The sequence below is a fragment of the Erithacus rubecula genome (genome assembly GCF_903797595.1).
Source record: "Erithacus rubecula genome assembly, chromosome: 3".
NCBI lineage: Eukaryota > Metazoa > Chordata > Aves > Passeriformes > Muscicapidae > Erithacus > Erithacus rubecula.
In genome coordinates, this window is record NC_136689.1 from 55,405,436 (window position 1) to 55,418,101 (window position 12,666).

The following is a 12,666-nucleotide window of genomic DNA, read 5'->3' on the forward strand; positions in this document are numbered from 1 at the left end:
CTTGGGGCATTTATGATTTCAGCAGTGTTATTTGTGTCAATAATAATAATTATTATTATATTGTTGACAGTAATACCAAGAGTACTTTTTTCAGGTTTCAGAGCCTCTCCTGTTTCCTCGGAGGTGCAGGGACAGGACTTTGGGACTTCAGTCCAGAGAGCCTGAGGCTTGTACAGAGGCTTGTACAGAGAGCTGAAATCAGGTAAACTGCTGCTGGGAATCAGGTTTGCTTAAGCCTTAGTGTCTGTTAGTATCAAGTTTCACACTGGCCAAATGCCATGCACCCACAAAAGCCACTCACTCACCCTCCCCTGCTGCAGCTGGGCAGAGGAGAGAAAAAATTAACAAAGGGTTCATGAGTTGAGATAAGGACAGGGAGAAAACACTCCAAGGGCAAAACCGGCTCAACTTACAGGTATAAAATTATTTTATTACTGATAAAATCAGAGAAGGATAATTAGAAGTAAAATAAGCACTTAAAAATACCTTTTCTTCCCCAAACCCTTCCCTCCTTCCCATTGACAACACAGGAAGACAGGGCATGGGAGTTTTGGTCAGTTTGTCCCCTGAAATCTTCCACTGCTCAGGGAGATGAGTCTTTCTCATGGGAGACTGTGGGGCCCCTCCCAGGGGAGACAGTTCTTCATTAACTTCTCCAGCATACATCCACTTTGGGAGGAGCTGCAGTCCTCTCAAAACTGCTGCAGCGTGGGTCACTCTTCCAGGGGTGCAGTCCTCCAAGGACAGGCTGCTCCAGCCTGGCAGCAGGGACCCCTCTCTCCACTGGGTCTCCCACTGGATCACAGCCTCTTCCAGGCATCCACCTGCTCCAGTGTGGGCACCTCCCCATGGGCTGTGGGTGAATCTCTGCATCCCCCATGGATCCCCATGGGCTGTGGGTGGATCTCTGCATCCCCCATGGATCCCCATGGGCTGTGGGTGGATCTCTGCATCCCCCATGGATCCCCATGGGCTGTGGGTGGATCTCTGCATCCCCCATGGATCCCCATGGGCTGTGGGTGGATCTCTGCATCCCCCATGGATCCCCATGGGCTGTGGGTGAATCTCTGCATCCCCCATGGATCCCCATGGGCTGTGGGTGAATCTCTGCATCCCCCATGGATCCCCATGGGCTGTGGGTGGATCTCTGCATCCCCCATGGATCCCCATGGGCTGTGGGTGGATCTCTGCATCCCCTATGGATCCCCATGGGCTGCAGGGGCACAGCTGCTTCACCATGGTCTCACCACAGCCGGCAGAGGAATCTCAGCTCTGGCACCTGGAGCACCTCCTGCCCCTCCTTCTCCACTGACTTTGGTGTCTCCATGTTATTTTCCTCACGTTCTCACCTCCTCCTCTTCTCTGGCTGGAAGAAAAACCTGTGACTTTGTTCTGATTTCTTCTTAAATGTGTTATCACAGAGGCATTACCATCATCTCTAACTGGCCCAGCTTTGGCCAGCAGCATGTCCATCCCCAGAGCCACCAGGGATTGGCTCTGCTGGACATGGTGGAAGCTTCCAGCAATTTCCCATAGGAACCACCTCTGTGGTCCCCACTGCTACCAAAAACCAAGCTGTGCAAAACCAATATAGGGGGTTAATACAAATTATTATTATATCAAAATCACACTGAAGATAAGATTGAATGTCGCATGAATATTTGCCTACCCACTATAAAAATAATCTCTGCCATCAAACACAAAGATCACCAGAGTTACTGGATTTTTTTTAAAAAATCGATTTAATTAATGTATAATCAAACAAAGCAAAAATCTAAGATTAAATTGTTAAAGCACTTTGTTACAGATGATATAGAATGCCTCTCTTTACAAATAAGATATTACTACCTTTGGTAAACCACCATGATTTTGCCTTCTATAACAAAGTCACATGGAAAAGAATCAAGTGACCCATAGCTTGGTAATGATGGGGGAGTTGTAAAAACTAAGATAGTCATGAATTATTAAGTGTGCAAAAATCTTTTCTCTTGAAGAATCTGATTAATCAAGCTGTTGTAGAAATGCTTATATAGATAACTATAAAAGTAGGACTTAATTTAATTTTTGTTACTGCTGTAATTATAGTCAGACTGCTTGACCATGAAATGGTCAACATAACAAAAATGAACAACCCCCTCGGCATGTCCTTCTTTTCAATGTAATTTTCTACATTTTCGTATATTTTCCCTATGAGCTGATACTTTTCTCAAAGGTATCTATCACGTGAAAAAACCTGTTTTACAAAGTTACTGAGTATATGCAAAAAAGGACACTTTTTAAAATATCAAGTTCAAGACTTATTTTCCTTTAACTCACTGATTTTGCACTCTGAGAAACTATACTAGCCAACAGACCTTTTTGGTGCCATGAGTCTGCTATAGTGATTTTGCTTCTCTTATTCATCTCTTCTCCAATTGTGATCATCATACACTTTTCATTTTGGTGGTTATACACAAGGAATTTGCTCTGTGATTTATTTTCTTTTATTGATTTTTATCATCTCCCAGCTGTGGCTAAAAAATCTGCTATCAAATATAATTGTAGAGGTCAGGATACACTGTTGATTTGCATTTTTGCATCATAACCTTTGCTGTATAATTACCAATCCTACAGTCTTAGTGAACTTTTTCTCAGCTATCCAGAGGTATTCAGGATTCCACTTCCTTTCTCCTCTATTCCAGTTTCACCCCTTCTTTTTTACTTCTAATTACAATTCTAATTACAATTACAGTTGCAATTATGACACATATCCACAGTAGCATGTGTTGTAAATAAAGCTTTTGATTGCAATTTCAAGCCTTCTATCTAATTGCAATGTCTTCCCTCTCATGGTGGCAAAGCTTCTTGCTGTTGCTGAGCTATGGTTTATTCAGGTTTTGGGGGTTTGTGTGATTTTTTTTTCTTCTAGAGGAGTAACAAATGCTAAAGAATCCCTGATCTTTGTATGAATACTCTCACACAACGGCAATTTGATTTAAGTGCAGTGGATTGTTGTGCTCTTTTGGCTGGGAAGGATACTTTGAAACCCATTTTACCTGGACATCTTGAAAGTGCCTTCTTTGCATCCAGTTCCTCTCCAAGTAAATTTGTCAGCAATCCTGCATGTACTTTCTTTCCTATATTTGAATTTGCATCAGCTTTCCATACTATAAAATTGAATTATTTCATTTATAGGAAGAGAAAGAACCTTTCTTTTCCTGTTTTAGAGGTGTGAGATATTTCTTTTCCCTTATCATTGCTAGCACCTCCTCTTTAGGAGAGCAAGCTTTAGGAGTATTATGGTATGTTCTCATAAAAGAAGGTCACTACAAAGGACAAACCTGCAATGGCATGAAGATCTGAAAGCAGAAGTCAATTACAGTAGGACATGCAGTGCTAGGCAAGACCAAAAGTATGAAGTGGAGGACAACAAAAGGGGTCAAAATGGCAGCAACAGTAAGAAGCAAAAAGATATGAAGGATATTTTCCCCCTTTTTTTCTTTGCATTTTTGCTATAAAAATGAAGAAAAACAGGAAAAAAACCCCCCACAAATCCACAAAGAAATGAAAAAACCACAGATGCAGGACAATGAGTGACAATGTGCGAGAACCATGAGTGAGTGGGAACAATGATGCAAGATCAGTCTTATTTTTAATAAACACTGAGGCAAAGTGGAATTACTTTGACAGGTAACACTTCAAGGCACTGACTTCACAGTAAGACTAAAGAAGCAATGGTTACTGCCTTGTGAGCTAGGACATTTGGTTTCAAGCTCCTATCTCACATGAGGAGGGGATTTGAAATGCAGTCTGTACTTCCAGAGTTTTATACTGTAGGCTGCTGGGATTGAAATCAGATAGATAGAGCTCCCATCCCACTTCTGTCTGCCCATGTACCACTTCATGATGGAGGAGTGGGGCTGTTGGAGTGCCAGATGCATGATCATACCCAGGGCACTGGAACTGTCAAGCTCTGCAGGATTTGCATGGCTGTTGGGACTGACTGCACTGTTGAGCACCATTTGATTGCACAGAAGCATTAGATACCTAGGTAGTAGTGGGAAGCCTGAGCAAGGATTGGGCAGGGTGAGGGTGAGCAGCTCAGGTCCACATTCTCAAGGTGGTGGTAAGATCTGTGCCTAGCTCAATATTTTAGCAACATTTGAAAATGCTACCCAATTGCTTCAACTGATCTAACTTTCTAGGTTCTGCTAGGCTCAGTGTTTGTTCATCTGTTTCTAAGAAGTTGGAAATGTTGAGGTGGGAGCTGTTTTAATAGGCATAGTGGAGTGCATCAACAGATGGAGCTAAGGGAGACTTTTGTGCTTGTGTGCCTTATAGAACAAAACACAACCAAGTACAGGTCAGTGACACTGTTGTGTGATTTATTACTTGTGTGATATTAGGGTTTTGTCCATAGCAGGAATGTAACTATGTTGTAACTTAGAGAAAAAAAAAAAATCTGTTTTTATTTAAAGTTTTCCACTTTTCCTAGTTATTCTAAAATTGTTCAGCTGTGATGAGCAAAGGAAGGACCTAGTTTCCATTTGTCTGTTACATAAATCTAAAATATGTTAAATACATATGCTAAACATTTTTCTCTTCAAACTGTCCCCCTACAGAAGCACCACAGCTGGGCAGAGCACTCCCAGCTCTGTCAACAGAAATATTACCATTGCTTCAGTGGGAACAAGGTCGAGCTCATAAATCCAGGGTGAAGACATTTCTGTCTCTTTCCTCTGTTCTTGGTAATGTTTTTGTTCTTCTCCCTCCAACATCATGCTTAGTCACCATCAGCAGGTAGGTTGTGTAATATCTATTCAGGGACAAGTGCACTGAAAACAGTTCCATAGGTCAAGGTCATAGCTTCACTCCAAAGGAAAAACACTGCCCTAAAAGAACACTCTCAATGGGAAGGCTGCTCTGAACTTACAAAAATGTCCATGTTGTATTCGAAAGTCAGGACAACACCAAAGCTCAAGAGCATGTTGCAACTCTGATTCACATTCATTCATGCAGGAAAAGGGCTTTTTATTTTACAGAACAGGATGTCTTTGGGATTATCTTCTCATAAGGATCTAGTGTCTGTAGCCACTAACCATTTTCAGCCTCAGCACTCAAAATCCATCTTAAACTCTGTAATAATTAGGAAGATATATTTTTTAGAGGTGTTGGATTTTACAGCTCCCTTGAAGAATTTATTTTTGTTTTGCACTGTGATATTATAATAGAAATATTCCTAAAGGAACTTTGCATATGAAGAAAAACACTAACCAAACAGTTTTACCATTGTTGCCACTAGAGGATGGACATTAAAAAAGAGTGAAACTCAATACTTTCAAAGTATTTTATTGTATGACATTGTATGACAGAAAACTAGCCATATGATTTAAACTTGAAAATTTAATTCCAGTAGATTTGTGGGTCTGCTAGAGAAATTAAAGGAAGTTCAAGCTCTATAAACAAAAGAAATACTAGTTTGGTGGTTGTATATCTTAAATTTATTTTTGGCCTATGAATATTCTTACATGTGAAGTATAATAACAGCAGTATAGTTTTCTAAGTGAAATTTGATACATGTAGTTTCATAGCTTCCAACATCCTAATTTTTTAAATTTGAGTCAAGTGAATGGTATTTGAGAGCACCATTCACTATGGTCTGTACCATATAGGCCTGGCTGAAGTCCCTCGGGATTGTTGCATACAATTAACTGTTGATACTGTGGTTTTAGAACATCAGAAACATGTTGATAAACCTCTGAAGAACCAGTTGATGATATTAATAGTCGCAATACTATAAGCAGTTTTATAACTTTTGCAAACTCGTGAAAACCTAAATTATTAAAAAAAATACTATATAGTCTTTTCTATTTATTTTTAAATATTCTAGAGAGGAAATAGAACTAGTTTCCAAAATCATGAGACCCCTTGGTTTTTTGCGTCTGTCTGCCTGATATAGCTTGAAAACTTGGAGAGAACCAAAGTCAGTTCTGTTACCATTTGGTACAATTTGTTTTCCTCAACTAAGGAAATCTTTGGGATACTATTGGCACCAACTAGTTCCATGAACCCGTCAGGATGGCAGCCTTGCTCGCTGAAGAACCTTCCCATCATTTACTGTGTTCTGAATTTCAGAAATTTTGCATTGGAGTAAAGCCAAAGATACCTTACACATTAAGTAGCCATATTCCTTGGATTCCTTTTGCTTTTAATGTAGCCCAAAGCAGGGCCTTAGAAGGAATTTTGTAGCAACTACTCCCCTGGCTTCCTATCATCTGGAACTTGTCCCACATGACCTTTCCACTCGGCCTAGCATCATGGAGGGCATCGACCTAAGTAGAAAAAGCACTTTGGGGTGTGAGAACAGTCTGAGTTTTGGCAGGAGGTCAGTGTCAGATATCAGAGAGTATCAGATGGGCAAGGAATCCAGTAGTGAAGAGCAGGCACTAAAGAGAGAAAAGATGCCTCTGTCTTAAAAGAAAGGAAAGAGCTTGAGGACAGATTGGAGAAGACATTAGATAAAGACATTCGAAGACCAAGAAACTAGATGGGCAGGAGCCAAGAGTGACTTTGAGAGGCAGCAGTAAGAAAGAAAAGCAGAAGCAGTATCAAGACTTCCTGAGACTAGGATGAGAAGCCTGAAGAAGGAATAACTGGAACCGACTATCTGGGAAGGTACAAATAAACAAGAGGCAGAACTGGGTCATTTGGATTAAGCATTGGGTCATGCAGCCAAACTAATCTGTGCTTTTCCCAGGGGTAGAGGAGGGTTTTACGCTAACCTTGCACTTGCCTGATCTTAGTTCAGCCCCTGGCACAAATCACAGATACTGATGAAATGCCTGCAGGCTCAAGGGGAATAGCAGCACATCTGCAACCATGCCTATTTTATCTCAAAAGCAGCTTGGGATATCTACGCCAGCCAGGAGCTCTGCGGTTGCCAGAGGAACCTGTGGAGGCCAGACAAGCAGCCCGGGTAACACACACAAACAAATTCCAGAACATTAACTAAACATGAAACCAAGTGAGCGTGACTTGGCTCATGACCTGAAGGACAGCATCAACCCACTGCCTGGCTGCACAGAAAGCCAGGTCTGAGGATAAGGCTCTTCTCCTGAGAAACTCTGAAGAATTTCACTTCAAGAATCATTAGCAAAAACATCCTAGTTCCTTTTAAATCCTGAGAGAGGTTGTAAAACCACAACTCCACTCTTAGGTTTTGGAATGTAACACAGATGCTATTGATTGGCCTGTCTCCTAATGTTGGCATGGGACATCCTTCTCTGCCACCTTGGATGTGAGATATTACAAGTTACAGTTTGTAACTGTAAGGAAGGAAAAGCAAATATGTCCCTTGCCTCCATTCTTAACTGGCAGCTTTGTTTAAATGCAACCTCTCCCCTTTGGGGTAATTAGTGCCTAGAGCAGCTGCAAAACCAGTATAAGCCAGAAAAGTGCACATGCTAGAGCCACACAAGCACAGAAATATGTGCATGTAGGTGGTAAATCTGTTCTGGATTCCTGCTGCTGACACTCCACAGATAACTTAGAAGTGAAAAACTTAGTGTTATTAAATCTAAAAATTAAATAACAGAGCAGTAGGAACTAATATGAATATTGTGCTTTTTGCATGACTGATGCTTCAGAATGTTCCTTTGAGCTAAATTACCTTTTTGACAATACAGCTGTCAGGTAAGACACCCTTCTTGACCTCCATGCAGCAGCTCCAGAGGAAAAAAAAACAACAACAAAAAAGCCAGAAACAAACAGAAACCCTATACTCTCTCAAAACACACGGCCAAGGATTAACTATCTCCAATGCAACAGTGAGTTGCATTTACAATCTAAGGCTGGGACAAATTGATTTTGAACCAAAACTTCAAAATAAGCTGTCATTAATTAGTAATCTCTAAAGAATGGCCTCTGTCCTTGGTGCCTCTCAGTATTTCCTCATCTCACCAGGTAGAAGCAAAAACATTCCAGATTGCATCAGCTTTGATTACCCTTCAGATGAAGAGAGTCCCCTTTGGCTATCCAGGATCACACTATGTGGCCACTAGGACTTTGTCTAGTGACTTCTTGTTAAGAAAGATCAGCAATCTTGTAAGACTTGAATGCTACACAAAAGATTAAGGCCAGGAAGAGATGATTCTTAAACATTAAGTTCTTTCTCCCTTCTTTCTTCTAGGCCTTTCAGCCATTATAAATTAACATTGAGTCTCGTGTAGAGGCTCTTAATTTATACCCAACTTCTCCTAAATTTAGGGGAAAGAATGAGAAAACAAACAGCAGAAAAAGAACATATTGGAAAGAAAGAGGAAGTCTAGCAGACACTATAATGAAGAGTGTGATTTATTGGAACTTGCTTTCCCAAACAATGGCTGTGACAGCAGTTATCCCATAAGTTGCCCAGTCAAGCTTCTTCAATTGTCAGCTCATGTTTAACTGCCTCCTCAATGTTTCTAAGTTGACGAAGCAGCCATTCTCTTTCTTTCTTTCTCTGTTATAGAAGAAAAAAAAATGTTATTTTATCAACCTAATCCATTCAGATACCAACTGCTTTCAAAAACAATCTACAAGAAGGACTTATGACCCAACAATCTTGCCTGAAGTCTTCCATTTCAGCAAAGAAGTTTTTACTCTCAAAGCTGGTAAATTTTCTTGAGTTTCAACACACTCAAGAGCAATATGGCACAGAGAAAATACCAACCCAGAACAGAATTTGATGGCTTCACACTGACACTACAACCTCCAGAGTCTAGCTCTGCTGCCTTCCTATTCTTTCTATGGGCTTTCCTCAGGCCCTTAGCAAATAATTAAAATTTCAGAAAGTTGAGTTCTTGTGCACCACAGACAAACGACACCTGCAGAGCATCTATTAATCTAAGCTTTCCCCAGGAAAGCCTACATTAGTCAAAAGGACTGCTCACAAGATCCATTTGCAATGACTGTCATCCTTTTCATAAAGCATTACAATTTGGATTTAACAGAAAAAGGAGTATAATATTTGTTACTTGAGTTTGAGTTGACTTGCTAACATTAGGAAGAAATCAGTAATTTAAATTCTAAAATTTCTTACTCTTAAATATATTCTAGATAAAGATATATTAAAAATATACTTTCCCACCAGATTACACAATGAGTTGTACCAGCTCACAAGCTGAAGCAAATGCTAGTTTGGAAGTTTGCATGGCATCCCATTTGTGATTAGGAATGGTATCACAGAATCTGCCAGGTTATGACCCAGTTCATTAACAGATGTCCTCACTTATGAAAGTGTTCTATTAGTAAAACTATTTCCACTTTACTAGAAAGATCTGCATATATTCCACACTGGTAGAAGTTTGTGTAACTTAGCTATTGAATAACTAAATGAAAGCCTTTACCTGAAGAGCTTTATCAGTTTTCTTCTTTTTGGGTTTTTCTACTGGGGGATCTTTTATCCCTGGTAATCCAGAAACGAGCCATGAAGGTCCACTCTTAGGAGTAACTGCAGCATCCACAGGAGCTCTGGTTGTAGCCTGAGTTTCTATGTTTGGGACAACCTTGTGAGGTGGCTCTTGATTTGATTCTTCAGAGGCCAACACAGTGGAAAGCCTCCTTCTAGAAAACACAAGCCGAGAGCTTTGGCTTTTCTCTTTACTTTGTTCTTGCAAATCAAATGCTGCTGAAAGCCTTCTTGGGGATGTATGAGGGAAGTACACATCGGCACGTACTAATGATATCTGAGATATTGATCGACTTCGATTTAATTTTGGTATAGGAGACCCATAAACTCTCTTTGTGGCATCTTGGTCCTTGATTGACTGATTTGTCAGATCTGTAAGAGATGGATTTGTTCTTGAAAGCATTGAATCCACTGGGGTGCTGTGTTTCACCATTGTCTTTCTCAGAGGTCTTTTAACATTCAGAATAGAATCATCTTCCTCTGACATCTTGAAATCACGTTTATTGCCTTAAGAAAATAAAAAGGATTGTGTCATTGTTCACACTGTGAGAGATGCAATGCAAGTTGCTTTTTAGCAGCAAGCTGTTAAATCAAATCTGAAGTGTTCCTATTTTCAGTTCTATAATCCATTTTTACATGGAATTTATCCTTTATATGGAACATTTTTCAAGCATTTGGAAGAGCCATGTTGAAAACAGAAAATGAGAACACAGCTGGTCACACATCCAATACTTACTTCTCTTTCCCAGCCTTCTGCATGAGGAGCTCTAATTGTGCTAGAATTTTTAAAGATCTTTCATTAACTGCAACATCATTAAGATACTGTTTTCTTCTTCCAAATATATAAATAAAATACTTTTGGGTTTTCAGGTGCTAACACTCCTTTTGTAGCTGAAAACTATTAAATGGCAGAGGATCTTGCATTGTGTAGCAAAAAAATGAAGTGCTCTAAAGAAATAGGCAGAGAATTTCTGGATTCACCAATCATCTCTTAATCAAACTGCCATCCTTAGTTCCTTGAGAGAGGGCTCACAAACCTCCAATTTCCTCCTATATGCTTGACATTTGTCTTAATTGAGCTGATTCTAAAAAAATGTATTTTCTGTGGAACTCCATTTTCAACTGAATTTACAATGGCAAGGTTGCTTTTATTAGTAGCATTCTTTCTATCCTTTTACAAACCCCCAGTAAAAAGAAACTCTACTTCTTACACTTGCTACTTCTTTGGCAGAGAAGCCCAGGATAAAAATATCCAATTTAAGATATATTTAAGATAGATATCTAAATCAAGTGAACAGTTAAGTATTCCTAGTAATTGTTGAACTCTTTGCTTTCCTGAGGTTGTTCAGATATTTCATGCAGGGTGACTGCCCCATATTCTAAGCTGTATATAGATTGTGGCCTTGGAGGGGCAAGACAACAAGACTACCATGAAGCAGGGCCCAAGAAGACAGGGAGGTATATTTGCTGAAGTAAAAGATATTAGTTTTCCATTCCTTGTCAATGTTTTGTACCTCTGCAGCATCTAAGTTTGCTAGCAGAGTTTTAAGTTCACTTTTGTGTTTCTAAACACAAAGGCAGCAAGAGATAGAACACTGACTCTTTAAGACAGCAGAAATCAGGTGTTTTGTGGCTTTTTTTCCCCTTAGAAAGAGAGAGGTATGCTCCATAATAATTTTTATTTGGATACCTGTTTCTTCTCTCACTTCTTAGCACAGCTAGCTTGTGTGGCACATAAGCTGCATTCAGTCTACAGAAACTGTCTTTTTCCTTTCCTGTTTAGGCAGATTAACTTCATCTAGTTTTTATCATAGAAGCTTACATGATTAAGCTTAGAAAACAAATAAGAAGGAGTCTGCAGCTACCACTCAATCCCCAAACCGATCATTAGCTATATATTTTAATGCTTTCCCCTTGATCACTAAATGATCAATTAAAAGCTATTTTTAACTTAAATCTGTTTTTAGCAATTTTTTTCAGCCAAAGCTTTTAAGGAAAATAATTTATTTTTATTTCACATTTCCCTATGCTTTAGAAAGATAAATATGTATAAGCAACAGGTTTGGTTTTTTTTTTCTGCTCTAACACCACTATAGATAAAGGAAAAAAAAAGTCTAAAAACAACAGAGAAATACAAACTATTTGAGAATATCAAAGCATGTCACAGAGAATGTATTTTGCAGGAAATTTGACAAAATATAGCAGACTTACAAGAACTACCAGGCTCTGTCTGATATCTTCCTTGCCTCCTTTTTAAAGTAATCTAGCTTCAGCTGCTGCTTCCCTTCTTATAGACCTGTTAGCCCTGGCCATCCTTTGCTGCAGACACTCCCTAATTAACACATTTAGCATTTTATGGGAGTATCGGGCATTGCTTCTAACTGAATAAATAAATGAACAGAAATCTAGGATTAATTAATCACAGGAAAATGGACTAGCCAACTTATCTATGTTTATTGCTATTTAATCTCTGCTGTTTGTTGCCTATTTCAATCACAAATATACTCTAGTGGTTAATTGGCTTCACATGGCTGCTTAAGGCCCATTGGGGATCTGCTGCAAGATAGGTGTATGTTGATGAAGTATATTGCCATCCTGATTTTATTTCTCACTGCTTTTCTAGCTCAAAAAATACATGGGAAATTAATGTTAAATCTGCCAGGAGAAAGCTCTTCTTTTAGGAAAACAGAAAGTTGAATAAACTGAAAAACTGTGAATTTCAGTGTGTTTGCAGCTAATGACCGCATTTTATCTTGAATCATGTGTTTTCAAAGTATCATCTCTTAGATTAGAATCCCATTGGTTTGAAATGGTATGGTTTAGGTGGAGGACTGTAATTTTTATTAACTGGAAGCAGCTGGACTACACCAGTCCTTCTGAATGCAAGTCAGCTGTGTGGTAGCTGACAGTAAACAGCTGTTATCACAATGCTGTAGAGCAAGAGCAGGTGTGAGGGAGCATGTGCACAAGCAGTGGGGTAGCCCTTTTGACAAAGCATGACCTGTGGACCTTTAAGCTGATCAGAGCTAATTTTGTGGCTTTGTGTGGATGACCTGGGGTTGTAGAGTGCATCTAGCACAGACAAAGGGGCAAAAGCACTGATCTCACAGGAATTTGAACTTTTGGTTCCAGGGAGTCTGGGTATTTCAAACCTAATCATAAACCACTCTCTCTTGCCACATTAATAGTTGTGCTATGAATAGAGAATTGGAGCTACTAGTTCAGTATTTAGAAGTAAC

The 12,666-nt window shown here is 39.5% G+C and overlaps 1 protein-coding gene across 1 annotated transcript; it reads right to left on the reverse strand.

Moving 5' to 3' along the window:
- Positions 1-8,313: 8,313 nt before the first annotated feature.
- On the reverse strand, positions 8,314-12,324 carry CCDC201 (coiled-coil domain containing 201). Its single transcript, XM_079301888.1, has 3 exons — positions 11,639-12,324; positions 9,366-9,934; positions 8,314-8,479 (listed from the first exon to the last, which is right to left on the reverse strand). Exons 2-3 carry the CDS (start codon positions 9,912-9,914, stop codon positions 8,393-8,395), a joined length of 636 nt encoding a protein of 211 aa, XP_079158014.1. The 5' UTR covers positions 9,915-9,934; positions 11,639-12,324; the 3' UTR covers positions 8,314-8,392.
- Positions 12,325-12,666: the final 342 nt, after the last annotated feature.

What these genes read in the sequence shown, in the direction of transcription:
- CCDC201 (XM_079301888.1), bottom strand. Translation starts at nt 9,914, where the DNA reads ATGTCAGAGGAAGATGATTCTATTCTGAATGTTAAAAGACCTCTGAGA. An exon ending in AAACTGATAAAGCTCTTCAG is followed by an intron (nt 8,480 to 9,365) that starts GTAAAGGCTTTC and finishes CTTCTATAACAG; the next exon opens with AGAAAGAAAGAAAGAGAATG.